At 42.7% G+C, this 17,757-nt stretch overlaps 2 protein-coding genes across 2 annotated transcripts in view; both read right to left on the reverse strand.

Moving 5' to 3' along the window:
- Window positions 1-6,035, reverse strand: part of LOC129837601 (transforming growth factor beta-2 proprotein-like) — a 32,824-nt gene extending 26,789 nt beyond the window's left edge. Inside the window, exon 1 of the mRNA XM_055903899.1 lies at window positions 4,580-6,035. Coding sequence (XP_055759874.1) covers window positions 4,580-4,925 — 346 coding nt within the window. The 5' untranslated portion in view covers window positions 4,926-6,035. The remainder of the gene's footprint in view (window positions 1-4,579) is intronic.
- A 3,080-nt stretch (window positions 6,036-9,115) lies between these two features.
- rrp15 (ribosomal RNA processing 15 homolog) lies at window positions 9,116-15,098 on the reverse strand. Its single transcript, XM_055903898.1, has 5 exons — window positions 14,991-15,098; window positions 13,749-14,143; window positions 13,439-13,536; window positions 12,013-12,199; window positions 9,116-9,694 (listed from the first exon to the last, which is right to left on the reverse strand). The coding sequence occupies exons 1-5, from the start codon at window positions 15,037-15,039 to the stop codon at window positions 9,536-9,538; spliced, it is 888 nt and encodes a 295-aa protein (XP_055759873.1). The 5' UTR covers window positions 15,040-15,098; the 3' UTR covers window positions 9,116-9,535.
- Window positions 15,099-17,757: the final 2,659 nt, after the last annotated feature.

Genomic DNA, 17,757 nt, shown 5'->3' on the forward strand with positions numbered 1-17,757 from the left:
ATAAAAGCAAACAATACATATAGTTTAAACATACATACACCATGGTAAAGGGAATGGCAAAACTATCCCCAACAGACACACACACAAACACACTAGGGTCACTGTGTTCCTGGAAAGCTCTAGTCCACAGGAGAGTTATAGCACACTGGAGACATACAATAACTTAGAGAGTGGGCGGGGCTATGCTAAACAACATTTTCCAGTATAGGGCAATGAGGGCATGCTAACAGGCCAATGTTGTATCAGCTTGTACAGTGGCAAGAACAAAGTATCTGAACCCTTTGGGATTACCTGGGTTTCTGCATAAATTGGTCATCAAATTTGATCTGTTCTTCCTCTAAGTCACAACAATAGACAAACATAGTGTGCTTAAATTAATAACACACAAATTATGGTATTTTTGTTGTCTATATTCAATACATTGTTTAAACAGTCACAGTGTAGGTTGGGGAAAGTATGTGATCCCCCTAGGCTAATGATTCTCCAAAAGCTAATTGGAGTCAGGAGTCAGCTAACCTGGAGTCCAATCAATGAGACGAGATTGGAGATGTTGGTTAGAGCTGCCTTGCCCTATAAAAAACACTCACAAAATGTGAGTTTGCTATTCACAAGAAGCATTGCCTGATGTGAACCATGCCTCGAACAAAAGAGATCTCAGAAGACCTAAGATTAAGAATTGTTGACTTGCATAAAGCTGGAAAGGGTTACAAAACTATATCTAAAAGCCTTGATGTTCATCAGTCCACGGTAAGACAAATTGTCTATAAATGGAGAAAGTTCAGCACTGTTGCTACTCTCCCTAGGAGTGACCATCCTGCAAAGGTGACTGCAAGAGCATAGCGCAGAATACTCAATGAGGTTAGGAAGAATCCTAGTGTCAGCTAAAGACTTACAGAAATCTCTGGAACATGCTAACATCTCTGTTGATGAGTCTACGATATGTAAAACACTAAATAAGAATGGTGTTGATGGGAGGGCACCATGGAAGAAGCCACTGCTGTCCAAAAAAAACATTGCTGCACGTCTGAAGTTTGCAAAAGTGCACCTGGAAGTTCCACAGGCGCTACCAGCGAAATATTTTGTGGACAGATTAAACTACAGTTGTTGTTTGGAAGGAACACACAACACTATGTGTGGAGAGAAAAAAGGCACAGCACACCAACATCAAAAATGTATTCCAACTGTAAAGTATGGTGGAAGGAGCATCATGGTTTGGGGCTGCTTTGCTACCTCTGGGCCTGGACAGCTTGCTATCATCGACAGAAAAATGAATTCCCAAATTTATCAAGACATTTTGCAGGAGAATGTAAGGCTATCTGTCCGCCATTTGAAGCTCAACAGAAGTCGGGTGATGCAACAGGACAACGACCCAAAACACAGAAGTAAATCAACAACAGAATGGCTTCAACAGAAGAAAATACGCCTTCTGGAGTGGCCCAGTCAGAGTCCTGACCTCAACCCGATTGAGATGCTGTGGCATGACCTCAAGAGAGCGGTTCACAACAGACATCCCAAGAATATTGCTGAACTGAAACAGTTTTGTAAAGAGGAATGGTCCAAAATTCCTCCTGACCGTTGTGCAGGTCTGATCCGCAACTACAGAAAACATTTGGTTGAGGTTATTGCTGCCAAAGGAGGGTCAACCAGTTACTAAATCCAAGGGTTCACATACTTTTTTTCCACCCTGCACTGTGAATGTTTGTGTAACCGATGTGAAATGGCTAGCTAGTTAGTGGTGGTGTGCGCTAATAGCGTTTCAATTGGTGACGTCACTCGCTTTGAGACCTTGAAGTAGTGGTTCGATGGGCAGCGATGCTTCGCGGGTGACTGTTGTTGATGTGTGCAGAGAGTCCCTGGTTCGCGCCCGTGTCGGGGCGAGGGGACGGTCTAAAGTTATACTGTTACATTTGCACAGTGTGTTCAATAAAGACATGAAAACATATCATTGTTTGTGTGTTATTAGTTTAAGCAGACTGTGTTTGTCTATTGTTGTGACCTAGACAAAGATCACATTTTATGACCAATTTATGCAGAAATCCAGGTATTTCCAAAGGGTTCCCATACTTTTTCTTGCCACTGTACAGTCCATAATGCAGCATCATGAGAGACTGCCCCGTGACATAGCCTAGGTGACAAGGCTGAAAAAGATGCAGCACGCACACAGACATACATATGAGATTGGGAAAGGGGTGAGGGGGGCGTGAGAGAAGGCAAACATTGGGAAGAGTTTAAATGGGGGCCAATGAGTATCGATGAGGGGCAAAAATGAGTGGGGAGATGATGAGAAAGAGAGAGGAAGAGATTGGGATGGGGGATGGATAGGTTACCTTTTTACCAACCACTCCACAGCTCAGCAACAGTGTGTCTCCTGCTGGAATTGTCCACGGAGCAAGTGGCAGAGCAGAGCCCAGGGCAGCATTCAGTATTATATGTACAATGCCTGCTTGCTGGTTTAAATAGTGCACTGTGGGCTTGTCTCTGCACCCACTACACCGTCCCTCAATCTTCCCCTCGCTCCGGTCCCTCCACTCCACAGCCCATCCTCTCCCCCCTGCACATTTTAGTGTGAGTTCCAGTGCCATGGTGCCCCACAGTGCTGCCTCCGAGGACTTCCTGGCACCCTACCAAATAAGGTTGATACCCTTGTGTGTTTGTGTGTCTGTGTGCATCATTAGCTGGCAAAGACATTCACACTTTGACACTGGATCACATACACACACACACACACGCACGCACGCACGCACACACACACACACACAGTCGACTGTTAAAAAAATAGCCATCCGTATCATCTTTGGCTGTGCATTATGGGACTAACAACTGGTGGTTTGACTCCCTCTCTCACTTTCTCTCTCCTGTCTCTCTCTCTTTGTCATCTTTCCTTCCAGGAGCTAAAGAGGGGAGCAGCGTCAGAAGTGAAGATTAAAAAGGATAAATAAAATAAAAAATTCAGACTTGTTCTCTGGATGTTGACTCAGGATTATTTATACCCTGTAAATGACTTCCTGACTGCGCTTGGCACATTGCCTGATCTATTCAAATGTAGGGTATTTATACAACGGGCAGGGCCAAGGATAATATTTAATGCAAAATATACCTTGGGGCATATAAAATATCTCCTAATGAATTTTTCCTCCATGCCGTGTACTCACATTTGATCTGGAGGAGAAAAAATGATTACAGAATAAATGGCACGATAGCAGCGTTGAATATTATTATCATGTTTAGGCAACCATGACTTTGAAAATATGAATGTGTATGTAAAAATGTAGTTAGAAAACACAGTGGTTTATTACTTGAAAGCCGTGAGGGGGTAAAGACAACTTCAAATTAGGTAATTGTGGTGACTCTGGGAGCCCAGGGTTAGCCGTCTCAGACCCCTGTTAATCCAATCCAATTTGGGAGTGTAGGTCTACACACAAAACACACACACCACTTTCTCAATATCCCCACTGCCTCCTGAGATGAAAGGAATAAAACTTGACGTCTCAAAACTGTTCTTCATGCTTTTGACATGTAAAACCGTGAAGAAACTTGACGTGTGAGTGTATTATCAATTTTGACAGGGTTTATAGCAGTCGGAGAAAACAGGAATTCAGAGAATAAGAGGTTATCACTGATACAATCCACTCCTTCAACGTGTTAGAAATACTCATAGGCCTCTCTGTGAGGTTAATGAGTCCTTGGAGCTCACCCCTGTCCCCTATCTACACAGCAGCTCCAGGCTGGAGAGACTCCGGCAAGGACACGCTGAATTAACATAACACGAGGGGAAAACACTCGTGTTATGTTACAAATGTACCCACGAACTCTTTCTGTAGAGTGAGATGGGGGGTGGGGTGGGGGTAAATATTGCATCAGTGTTTCATTGTAGTCTGCTTCTACTACCTCATAACTATGCAATAACACATTGTCAAGGCGGCGCCGGGAGTCAGCCTAGGATGAAATCGATCCCCCTATCTCACGAGAGGTTCAAGTCAGGCTACTTTCTCTCGATGACCGCTCTAGCAGCACAGGCCGAACTGCAGGGTTCGCAGTATCGTTGTTTTTGCCTGCCTGGATGCAGGAATAGTGCCAGGAATAGTTACATTTACATTTAAGTCATTTAGCAGACGCTCTTATCCAGAGCGACTTACAAATTGGAGCGATTTACAATAGTTCGTATAGTTTCCCCCCCCAAAAAATAATCCCAAACACACATGATGACATACATAAAGGGAATGGCGATCTTTGAAAACGTTGCAGATAATACTACCCACTGAGCAACAACTGGCTGAATCAACGTTGTTTCCATGTCATTTCAACCCAAAAACTCACAGGGGAAAAACGGATTGGATTTGCAGTCACCCAACTTTTAACCTAACTTCAATGACATGGTGACATGTTTTGTTGAATTCACTTTAGTTGTCAACTCAACCAAATGTACGTTGAACTGACTTCTGTGTCCAGTGGGTAATTACTGGTTATTGGAGCTTTTCAATTATGCATTAAACCGTTACACAGGTGCGCGTGCGCTCTGGCACGTATTCAGGCGCGCGCACACACACACACACACACACACACAAACACACACACTTACTCTCAGAGGGGAAGAGGGGTTGCATGTCGATTTTGTGAACCTCTTTTGCGTAGTACTCCTCCTCGCTTCGTTGGCGCTCACACGTCGCCGCCCGATCGTTGGCTTTCTCCTGCAACAGGTCCCTCGTGCTGTTATAGATGGCGACGATATCCCGCGACACCTCCTCGGGCTTGGGGTACGTCTCCGGGGGGCTGGTGAGCTTCAGCTTGCTCAGTATCTGTCCACGGATGGCTTCTATGCGCTTTTTCATAAACTGATCCATGTCCAGCGTACTGCATGTAGACAAACTGACGGCCACAGTGGCTAAATCCATGGTCAGTAGAAGACTTAAAACGCAGTAGTTCATTGTGAACTTTAAAAATAGACTACAGCAGCGTCTTGAAATCTTGACAACAAAAAAAAGATAAAGCGGCCTTGGAAAGGAGATTTAAATATAACGGAAAGGCAATATAAACATGAGAAAAAAAGCCTAAATATTGGATATATAGGCTTACACACTTAACTACTTGTGGCCGAAATATTGGGAAACGTGGTAGTTTTGTGGTCCCAGTTTCAGCACGATATTTCAAATTGTACCTGGAAATCCATTCAACCATGGAAGTGAACTAATCTGTAAAATCCGTTATACGGGCAGCGGGGAGCAGACAGCAGCAGTAGGCTATGTATGATTATTACCAATCCCTTCACAACAAACGCATACTAAACGCGCGTAAAGTTACAATTGTCCAAACGAAAAAGACCGAATTGTGGCCATTAAATGCCAATCAAAGTTTAACACGAAAAACCTTGACGCAAAAACAAACTACAACCAGCCAGCTCGCTATCTCCAGTTGTACAGAACAGACGTGTAGCCTGTGGGTTAGCGCACACCTTCTACCGCATCAGAGCGCTGCGAGCTTTCCAACGGTGGCCAGTACCGCGCTCAGCACAAGTCCGTCTTTGATTTCTCTATTTCGAGATCAAGGTGGGCTTCGCTGAGCAGTTGCATCGCGGTTCTTGGCAGAAGAGCATACAACAGTGCAAAAATCAACCCGTCCTGGTTCTCGCAAAGTGTTCTCTCGAGGAGATATAACCTATTAAAGTTGTTATAACGCACGTGTTGGGTCAAAATAAATGGGAGAAAATGCGGGGGGAAAAATGTATCAAAAGTATGGTAAGTAGGTTGAAGTATAAAGATAATCGGTATTTCCTTTTAATACAATGGTAGACCGTTGACGCGTTCCTCCATCTCTTCTTGCTCTGAAAATCGGTCCACAGAGCTGATGTTGCCAGTGGCACAACAGCATGCGGCCAGTTGTAGAGGGAGATTTATAAGACTTACTTAACCACGTGCTCCTTCTTCTTCAAATGGATGTTGTGGTCGTCACTTTCAGGCCGGGGGACTCCTTCAACTTCAGGTTACGAGACGATTTATTGTAATGAGCGTTTAGTGTGCCCATCCGGACAGTGCAGCGGGTAATGTCCCTGCGCGCAACCACGGGGTCCTAACGCCAGATGAATAATTTGGCGTCCACTAGCTCAATAACCACATCCACAAGTCCGGTGTAAAACATACACTTATTTTGGTACCGCATTTTGCAATGGATAAAGTAGACCATAAATATTTAAGATTCGAGTTGGGATGGTTCTGAAGAAAAATATTGCGGATGAAAACTCCGAAATCACAAGAACATAAAATTGAGCTTACTGAGAAATTATATGAACTGGATAAATAAGTTATATAGGCTGATTTGATTTGTGGGTTCTGGGAAAACCTTTTCTTTTCTCAATCCTCCGCAATAACATGACAGAAATTGGCAAGAATACTGCTTCCCGTAGGTTTGAATAACTTAAATCAAAACAACATTACTACTACAAGTAATTTGTTATGCTCATTCTTTTTAAAACCCTTTATCCAGCTCTTAAACGGGGGATGTTTAGAATGGTTCTCCCCTGGGTCTTCGTTAGGGAGTGGTACACTACAGCTCTCTTGTCATCCCTGCACCTGTCTGAGGGGGACTGCACCATGTCAGCCGTGAAAGTTCATGGACGTTCCCGCATCCACTCGATCTATCTATTTTCTTGGATTCTCACTCCCACAGTCATAATGCGCCAGGTTGATTTACATTTACGCTCCCAAGAAAATCCCACCGTTTTTCATCCTCTGCCAAGTCTTTTTTCCTGTCTCTGCTAAAACCTCCCTCCCTCTCTCACCCTGCCCCCCACACCTCCAACCGCAATCCACCCAAACCAAAGCCTGCAATTCATCAGCTATGACAGGCTCTCAGAAACTCTCTCAGAGCCCGGCCTTACTGGTGTAAACCAGATGTTGTCACTAAATCAATACCCACACAGACGTCTTAGGCCAACAAGAGGTGTGAGTGTGTGTGTGCGTGTGTGGTGCATTTAGAGTAGAGGTAAATATCTCACACAGGGAAGGCAGTTCCTGCATGTCCTTTCCAACACCTGCTCACTGTGTTGAACACACCACGACCTGTCAGTGTATACAGTATAGTAACACAGACAGAACACCATTATTACTTTAAGCCCTCTAAACATATGTAGTGAGTGACCCTGTCATGTTTAATCCCCTTCTGCATCTGCAGATATCCCTATATCATTCCTTTTACACCCAGTGAACCTGTATTAGTAACTCTGTCTCTACAATCCCTGTACACTGGCTCAGGAAAACCCTTGAGTCGTGTTCATTTGGGCACACTGACAAAATGACAGAAAACTAAAAAAACAAGTGAGTCTTATTGGGCAAATTCGGGTAGTACCTCGCTAATTACCTACATTTTCTTCCACTCTGGGCCTAACGAACATGGCCCAGGTTAGAGCAGCAAAGGGAAAGCTGGACCTAATAGAGAGGGACAGAAGACAATACCATATAGACTGAAGAGGATGAGATGACATAGCAGGCTGGTTCTCTAGCAGTGTGTCAACAGAGCCAGGAGAGCCCTGGCATTCTACAGTGGCAGGTCGCAGTGTTGCCATGACGAATGAGCGTTCTAAGCGGTGGAGACAGGTCGGCTGAGACGTGGCGGGCATTCTCCTTTGCGGCGAAAAGGGCGCTCTGCAAATATTTCCACGACTTGTGTGAGTGTGGCAAGAGTCAGACAGGAAGAGAGGGAGTAAAAAAAAAAGAAGAGAAAGGGAGAAGAGTCAGCAGAACTGCCACTGGGCAGTCGCCGCATCAACTTGGCGCTCAGGGTCACTCCGATGTGAGGGCTGTCACCTTGGCAACCGTCCAGTAGACACACGCAGGAGAGCAGTGTGTAAAACGGGGTGGGCGTCACAAAACGAGAGGTTTATGTAGTGGGACGTTGTCTCAATGTCACCAGCTGTTCTGTGCTCTCTGGCACACACACATTTCCTCTCCGAGGGGTCATCAGTAGGGCATCTCACATTCTCTGACAGCATGTCTACTACGTCTTTTGTTTGTCATACGATCACGACAACCATCCCACATAAAACCAGTGGTGTCAAGTGCTTAAATAAAAATACTTTAAAGTACTAAAGTAGTGTTTTGGAGTATCTGTACTTTACTATTTATAATTTTTGACTGTTACTTTACTACAATCCCCCAAAGATGTTAGACTTTTTACTCCACACATTTTCCCTGACAACCAAAAGTACTAGTTACATTTTGAATGCTTAGGACAAGAAAAGTGTCAAATTCCTGCACTTATCAAGAGAACATGCTTGGAGGACTAAACATAAATGCACCTTTTGTAAATAATGCCTGAGTGTTGGAGTGTGACCCTTGCTACACATACATTTTAAAAACAAGAAAATGGTGCTGTCTGCTTTGCTTAACAAAGGAATTTGAAATGATTTATACTTTTACTTTTAATACTTAAGTATATTTAAAACCAAATACTTTTACTCAAGTAGTATTTTACTGGGTGACTTTCACTTGAGTCATTTTCTATTAAGGTATCTTTACTTTTACTCAATGACAATTGGGTACTTTTTCCACCACTGCATAAAATAAATATATAAAATGTATGAAATAAACTAGATAAACAGTGTACAAAACATTAAGAACAACTTCCTAATATTGAGTTGCACCCCCCCCCCCCCCCCATTTGACCTCAGAACAGCCTCCACAAGGTGCCGAAAGAGTTCCCATGTTGACTCCAATGCTTCCCACAGTTGTCAAATTTGCTGATGTCCTTTGGGTGGTGGACCATTCTTGATACACACAGGAAACTGTTGAGCGTGAAAAACCCAGCAGCGTTGCAGTTCTTAAATCTTACGTGTCTTGCCCATTCACCCCCGGAATGGCACACATACACAATCCATGTCTCTCAATTGTCTCAAGTCTTAAAAATCTTTCTTTAACCGGTCTCCTCCCCTTCATCTACACATTGAAGGGGAATTAACAAGTGACATCAATAAGGATCATAGCTTTCACCTGGTCAGTCTCATGGAAATATCAGGTGTGCATAATGTGTTGTACACAGTGTATAAACACATTGATAAGTCTTTAGTTAAACTAGTGCTATAACTCAGTTCACCAAAAAAACAATTAAACACAAAACTGAAAAGGGAAATGTTTATCAACGGGCTTTTTATTGAGGGACATGCAACTGTTAGGGGGGGGGGTCTATATACACACACAACAGAGTTCAGATGGGAAAATGTTCAGTGGGACCTTGACAAGCCAGAGAGCACCAGCATTACACAAACTAGGTATCCTGACCCAATGCATTGTGAGCCAGAACAGGACCTTGACCGCAGTCTTTCTTCAGCTCCTGGTTCCATATAGAAAATTCAAAGAGGGGTCTTTGGGCCTGGTAGAGCTGCCTCGGGGGGAAGAGGAGAGGGAGGCTGGGTTGAGCCGATCTCAGCGATGCAGGACCCTTTCAGCGCCATTCCTCACAGTGGACTCAAAAGGCACAGTCGTGTGTACACACACACACACCCCTGGGCGTGCTCAGTCATACACACACTTAGATGGGCCCCGTCTGCTCAGTCCGACTCGCTGTTGTCGTCCTCCACATCCCCTGGTGCCTCCTGCTCGCCCCCCTCCTCGTCGCTCTCCTTGTCCCAGTCCTTCATGGAGGCTCCCATCATAAAGTCGTCTCTCAGCACGCTCCAGGCTGGCTTCTCTTCTGCATCCCTGCCAGTCTATACACAAACAAAATATATCAGCTTTTTACAAAGACGGTACTTACTACTCATACATGATCAGTTTCTTATATAAAATCTATTTCCGCTTCAGGTGTATGATCAAACGCAGGAATAGACCACCACTACAACGCCCAACTCCTCAGTCTCATAACAATAGTCTCCAAGAAAGTTCCACAACATCCCAAAGCCAACAGTGCCACCATGTGGACATCAAGGGAAACTACACTTATGACAACAGGCCACTCCAGAGAATATTTATAAAATTATTACAATTAAATAAGCGGTTATGAGAGCAATTATTACAGACCTGTCCTATACAATAGGCATTTTATTTTATTATTGTTCTACCTGATAATTAATTGCACACACCTGGTGTCCCAGGTCTAAATCAGTCCTTGACTAGAGGACAATGAAAAAAAGCCGTGGAACTGTCATCGAGGTCCCGAGTTGAGTATGAGGTCAATATTATCAGATGTGCTAGAAGCAATAAGCATTATCGTCTGTAGCCCAAATGATGCAGCATAGTGGCTATAAATACAAAGGCTGAAGCATGCTGGTTTGTCCATCTGCATTTACCCCGTTAGACAAAACATCCTGATTAAAATAATTAGACCTAATAAAATTAACAAAGTATAATTCATAATTCACTTGAAAGAAGTTTTTGACTTTGAAAAGTGTTTCCTACAATTGTTGTGCATTGACTTTGTCAATTAGAATTTTAGAACTATTTAACTATCAAAGTAATTGTTTAAAACCTGGATGTTTGTCATTTTACGAGGCATGTCTTTACTTGTTTCAAAGAAGCCTAGCCAAAATCCGATCCTAAAGAAAATGAGGGAATTATATAAACACTTCCTCACATGCCACTGAAAACAGCAACTCTCTCATGTTCTACTGGTTTTCAAATCAACTTTATTTCACTGTCAATTAGCCAAAGGCCCAATTCTAGTCATATTAGCAACCCATGCTAGTTGCTGCATGTTTAGATCTCCCAGCTTTCTAAATTTCTAACGGATATTTTCATCTCCGTCACACGAAACCGCTCTCTCGTGTGCATTGTGAACGGTGTTTTCCTGCTAATTGCATATTGGAAGTGGTGTAAAGTACTTAAGTAGTACTTTAAAGTATTTTTACTTAAGTAGTTTTCATGGGTATCTGTACTTGACAACTTTTACTTCACTACATACCTAAAGAAAATAAATGTACTTTTGACTCCATACATTTTCCCTGACACCCAAAAGTACTTGTTATATTTTGAATGCTCAGCAGGACAGAAATGGTCCAATTCACTCACTTATCAAGAAAACATGCCCGGTCATCCCTACTGCCTCAGATCTGGCAGACTCACTAAACACAAATGCTTAGTTTGTAAATTATGTGTGAGGGTTGGAGTGTGCCCCTGGCTATCCGAAAATTTAAAAAACAAGAAAATTGTGTTGTCTGGTTTGTTTAATATAAGGAATTTGAAATGATTCATAGTTTCACTTAGATTTAAAACCAAACACTAAGACTTTTACTCGCGTAGTATTTTACTGGGTGACTTCCACTTTTTTATGAAGGCATCTTTACCTAATTGTCATACTGAGTAAAAGTACTTATTCCACCACTGCATATTGGAACATTTGCGCGTAGCCTACTGCCTTGTGCGCAATGCTTATAATGTAATTAAAAAAAAAAATAGTTTATCGACATTAAGCTAAACTTGTTGATCTATTGCTTTTTAAAAAACAATTATGTGTAGCGGTTGTATGAATTTGGGATCTATCGCCCCACAACTGCCCCAGAGTCTGTATCCAATGTTGATTTCTCGCACAGAACGACCAAGCTCGATTAACTTTATTACTGTGGGGTATAGAAAATTGACACAGGCTAGTGATTTTGCGGTTTGTTTACTCGTCTTGTTGGCTGAGGAAAAGCAAAACGTGGACAGTTCTTCTGACGTCATCAAAGTGCGCATCAGAATTCGATAAGAAGGATGCACGCCGATGCATCCCCGATGGGTCGGTCTTCACTTGTAGGCTACTTTGGAGCTGCTAGGCCTGTGACAAGGACCCGATCACCTGGCGGGTACTGGCTAATAAGAATTGATATAGCTGAGAGAGCCGTGCGAGTGAGGTGCTTTGGTGCACAGCAACCGGCATCCGGGAGAATGGAATTATAATTATTATATTCAGCACAACTACAACTGCCTGCAATTGACACTTTAGCTGCAATAAATCTTTAAGGCGGGGGGGGGGCTGATTTAGCACCTGCCTTAAGACCAACTCTGGGAAAACAACACAGTGGGAGAGAGAGGTATCGGGGATGAAACTCACCGCCTGTCTCTCGGTCTTGACAACCCCGCTGCCTCCCTCTGTGCCACGCAGCACACTGATGAAGTCTTTCTTGGAGACAGAGGAGAGGAGCTTGGCCTTCTTCCTCTCCGAGCCGCCCGCCTCCTTCACCTTCTCATCCACCGTTTTCTGGTGCGTCCTCACGGCGTTGAACAGCTGTACTACCCCCCTGTGGAGAGGAGGGGTACACACAGCACACTGTCATTCTGGGAGAATTTAAAGCCAATTCACTGTAAGATTAATTGTAATATTTTTGCGACGCTTATATTTAGCACTAAATCATAAATGCATGGGATTTCCCTCTGATCTAATCATTTTGTTATCCCCATCCTCACCTGGCAGGCATTGTATCATCATTAAGAGATATGCTGTTGAATTCCACCTGTAGTTGTGTTACAGTTTGAATTTAAAATGGTTTAAAAGTGTTTTTTCCACCCTCACCCATCTACACACAAACCCCCATAATAAAGTTGAAACGGGTTTAGAAATATTCACTAATTTATTATGGTGGGGGCATAATCATGTGTGGGGGATGTTTTTCAGCAGCAGGGACTGGGAGACTAGTCAGGATTGAGGGAAAGATGAACAGAGAAAAGTACAGAGAGATCCTTGATGAAAACCTGCACCAGAGTGCTCAGGACCTCAGACTGAGGCGAAGGTTCATCTTCCAACAGGACAACGACCCTAAGCACACAGCCAAGACAATGCAGGAGTGGCTTCGGGACAAGTCTCTGAATGTCCATGGGTGGCCCAGCCAGAGCCCGTACTTGAACCCGATTGAACATCTCTAGAGTGACTTCAAAATAGCTGTGCAGCGACGTTCCTCATCTAACCTGACAGAGCTTGAGAGGATCTGCAGAGAAGAATTGGAGAAACTCCCCAAATATAGGCATGGCTAAGCTTGTAGCATCATACCCAAGAAGACTCAAGGCTGTAATCGCTGCCAAAGGTGAATCAACAAAGTCCTAAATAAAGGATCTGAATACTTATGCAAATAAGGTATTTCTGTGTTTTCCTTTTATTACTTTTGCAAAAAAATCTAAACTTTTTTTGCTGTCATTATGGGGTGTTGTGTGTAGATTGAGGGGGGGGGAAAAACAATGTAATCAATTTTAGAATAAGGCTGGAAAGTAACAAAATGTGGGAAAAGTCAAGGTGTCTGAATACTTTCCAAATGCACTGTACTTATTGATTCAAGACATTTCAGCTTTTCATTAATTTGTTTTAGAAAAAACAACATAACTCCACTTTGACATAATGGGGTATTGTGTGTAGGCCAGTGACCAAAAATCGAAATTGAATCCATTTTAAATTCAGGCTTTAACACCGCAAAATTTGGAAAGTCACACGGTGTGAATACTTTCCCGAAGGCACTGTAGGTTTGTAAGTGGCACAAGTGTGTTTGTACCTGGTAGCAACTCTCTGCATGTTCCTCTCATTCTCTCGGTCTTTTACAAGGTCTGGTTTCTCTCGACACATCATCTCCCAAGCTTGCCTTTTATCAGTCTGGTGGCCAAGGAAAAAGTTTAAGCACATACATACATGCAAGCTGTACTGAATAAATGCCATGGGTGGAATTTAACACCAGGTGAACTGGTCTAAGGCCATTTCTGTTATCAGGCTATCATCTGACTTCAATAACCAGTTTAATACCGTTTACATTAAAGTGAGAGATTGACATACAAGTACATCCACACAGACATGAAAATAAACAGTACCTGTTTCTTCTTCTCCAGACTCTCCTTCTTCACCTTCTCCCTTATCTTGTCCAGCTCTTTGTTCTTCAGCAGGATGCTGGGTTTGCTCTCTGGCGTTTTCTTCTGCAGAATCTTGGCCATGGCCTCCGCCCATCCAGCATTGGGGTTGGCGTCGACATCACCTGCTTCCCTGTTGCCTTCGCCCTCGTCTTTCTCTCCTTCGCTCCCTCCATCCTTAGCCTGTTCCCCATCACTCTCTCCATCCTCTTCTCCGTCCTCTGACCCCTCTCCATCGCTCCCTCCGTCCTCTGACCCCTCTCCATCGCTCCCTCCATCCTCTGAACCCCCTCCATCGCTCCCTCTGTCAGAATCATCACTCTCAGCACTGTGGTCCTCCTGGGGCTCAGAATCCTCTTCTGAGGTGTGAAAATTAGGCATTTAACATATTGACTTACACAAATAATGGCTAGGCTTAATCGGTTGCAAATTCAAAACAATTTAGCTCTGCCATTTCATATCTAGCTTAACCTAACGGACAGTTAACACCTAATGCTATCGTTGTTCATGCTTCTCTATAAACACTAGCTAGAATCTAAGGCTGGGCATGAACTATTGATTCGATCAAATGTTTAACTTACACAGACAGCTTGCTAACCAATTATCTAAGTTAGTTACGTCACATAGGCTAGCTACTTTTTAGATTTCTGTTTATTATTTCACTTTATTAACTAAGCAAGTTTGTTAAAAACACATTCTTATTTACAATGGCGGCCTACACCGGCCAAACCAGGAAGACGCTGGGCCACCCTATGGGACTCCCAATCACAGCCGGTTGTGATACAGCCTGGATTCGAACCAGGGTGTCTGTAGTGACGACTCAAGCGATGAGATGCAATGCCTTAGACCGCTGCGCCACTCGGGAGCCCCCCAAAAACGTGGACCTTTCGCGTGTAAAGCGAACGTTAATGCCATTTGATATTTCAAATGCAGAGTGAAGATAACTAAAATCAAGTACCATAGCTAGCTAGTACGTTGATATGCCTACTTAAGACTCCATAGGGTTTAATGTAACTTTTTAGATACCTAACGTACAGCCATAGATTATCTGATCATGCTAGAGTGCCAATGCTATGTTAGTTAGCCTAGCTACCAGCTTGAGTCCAGTCTGTTCAGTCTGGGAGAGACCAACGATACAAGGTTAATCATCTAGCTAGCTGGCTATACTTCTTTTGAACAATTCTAAGAAAAACTATTAAAGCTTACCTAATATCCCAGCTGAGATCTCCACATGTGCCTTTTCCACAGATGCCATTATTGTGCCGCACTGAAACCATTCCGTGAACGACGTTCCGTTCCGTGATGTTTAGTTCCGTATAAAAAGTTCCCACTTGACTTGACTGTAGTCCAAAGGCCGGCAGATGGCGATATTGAGCCGTTTCATCTTACCATCCAAATGGACTGCATGCAGCCAGCTATACACTTGTATCCCCTGTGGACCGGTTCATACGTAAAACATTCTCCATTCAGGCTACAAAGGTGTGGATTTCCTCCTTAACTGATTTAATGGTGAGAAAGCAGAAAAAAAGGGAAAATATATGTACTTTCTTTATGAAACTTCATTTTCCACCATCATGCTTGGCTAATGCCTAGGAATGCTCGACCCAGATGTTGCGTATTTGGTCCAGTACGGACCGACAAAATTAGGTCTTGTTTAGTGCTGGAGCTCATTCGGGAAAAAATACCCACTGCTTTGCAAGTGTTCATTTTTACATTTGAGTCATTTAACAGATGTTTTTATCCAGAGCGAATTACAGTCAGTGCATTAAACTAAGTTGCTATAGCTAGCCTGCCTACCTACCATTAGCCACTCTAGCATGGTGGTGGAAAATGGTGTTTCACAAACAGTATGCAGCCTGAATGGAGAATGTTTTATGTACGAACCAGTCCACAGGGATACGAGCGTATAGCCGGCTGCATGCATACCCCAACATCGCCATCTGACTACCTTTAGGCTAACAGGTAGCCTGGTGGTTAGAGTGTTGGACTAGTAACCGAAAGGTTGCAAGATTGAATCCCTGAGTTGACAAAGTGAAAATCTGTTATTCTACCCCTGAACAAGGCAGTTAACCCACTGTTCCTAGGCTGCCATTGAAAATAAGAATTTGTTCTGACTTGCCCAGTGAAATAAATATTGCACAATCCAGATGTGCACAGCTCTTTGGGATTTACGCAAAAAGACTCACAGCTACAATGGCTACTAAAGGTGTTTCTAACATGTACTTTAAAATGTTTCCACTTGGAATATTTTGAATCCACTTTGTAACACAATGAAATGTGAAAAAGGGGGTTAATACCTACAGTATAGGCACTGAAGGCTAATAACGTAAACATATATTATGTTTTGTACTTCCTTAAACCGGTGGACTCTGTGAATATGTGAGAATATGTATATATAACTATAACCACAGATGTTGTTTGGTTCAGATTTGGTCCGGTCTGGACCGGCCTTGATTTTGCCCAAACATAGACCTGTCTAGGGTTGGTTCCGATTTGGTCTGACCCGAAAAAAATTGGTCTCGTTTAGGGCTGGAGCTCATTAAAAAAATACACAGAGTGCTTTGCAAGTGTTAATATTTGTATTTACATTTTGGTTATTTTAGCAGACGCTTTTATCCAGAGCAATTTACAGTCAGTAAATTGGATCTAGGTGTGACTGTTGGCGTGAGTGTCATTTACCGTTTGTGTTCTCATGCCACTTACCTGAGGTCCTCCTGTGTGTTTCAGTCTCTATGATTGCTTTGTAACTCTGCGACCAATCTCTAATCATATCCTGTAGTCGTGTAAAGCGGAGTTCCTCCTCCACCAATCTCTCAGGGTTGCAATGTTAAATGTCGAACTAAATCCTTTTCTAAACGGAGGTGAACTGATAAGACCAGCAGCTGTCAGTATGTAACCTGACACCACTGGAAGGCTTGATGGTATTTGTCTAGAACAAAAAAGAAGTTGATAGTACAAATTGAAAACTTTATTGAACTATTTACAGATAACATATACAAAATAATACAAATAAATAGGATTAGATTAGCAAATACAATGCCTTCAGAAAGTATTTCACACCCCTTGTCTTTTCCCACATTTTGTTGCCTTACAATGGATTAAATTACGATTTTTTTTGTCACTGGCCTATGCACAATACCCCATAATGTCAAAGTGGAATTATGTATTTAGGCATTTTTACAAATCAATTATAAACAAAAACTGAAATGTCTTGAGTCAATAAGTATTAAAATCCTTTGTTATGGCAAGCCTGAAGTTCAGGAGTAAACATTTGCTTAACAAGTCACATAATAAGTTGCATGGACTCACTCTGTGCAACAATAGTGTTTCACATGATTTTTGAATGATTACCTCATTACCCCACACATAAAATGATTTGTAAGGTCCCTCAGTCGAGGAGTGAATTCCAAACACAGATTTACTCACACAGACCAAAGACCTCGCAAAGAAGGGCACCTATTGGTAGATACATAAAAAGAAAAAACATTGAATATCCCTTTGAGCATGGTGAAGTTATTAATTACACACTAGAGGGTGTATCAATACACCCAGTCACTGCAAAGATACAGGTGACCTTTCTAACTCAGTTGATGGAGAGGAAGGAAACCGCTCAGGGATTTCACCATGAGGCCAATGGTGACTTCATGACACATATTGTTTAATATCTGTGATAGGAGAAAACTAAGGATTACATTGTAACATTGTAATTTCTCCACAATAGTAACCTAATTGACAGAGTGAAAAGAGGAAAGCCTGTACACAATTCTAATATTTTATAGCATGCATCCTCTTTGCAATAAGGCACTAAAGTAATACTGCAAAAAAGTGTCAAAGCAATTCACTTTTTGTCCTGAATACAAAGTGTTATATTTGGGGAAAATCCAATATAACTCATTACTGAGTACCACTCTCCATATTTTCAAGCATAGTGGTGGCTGCATCATGTTATGGGTATGCTTGTAATTGTTAAGGA

This window comes from Salvelinus fontinalis, chromosome 38 (assembly GCF_029448725.1).
Source record: "Salvelinus fontinalis isolate EN_2023a chromosome 38, ASM2944872v1, whole genome shotgun sequence".
Taxonomy (NCBI): Eukaryota; Metazoa; Chordata; class Actinopteri; order Salmoniformes; family Salmonidae; genus Salvelinus; species Salvelinus fontinalis.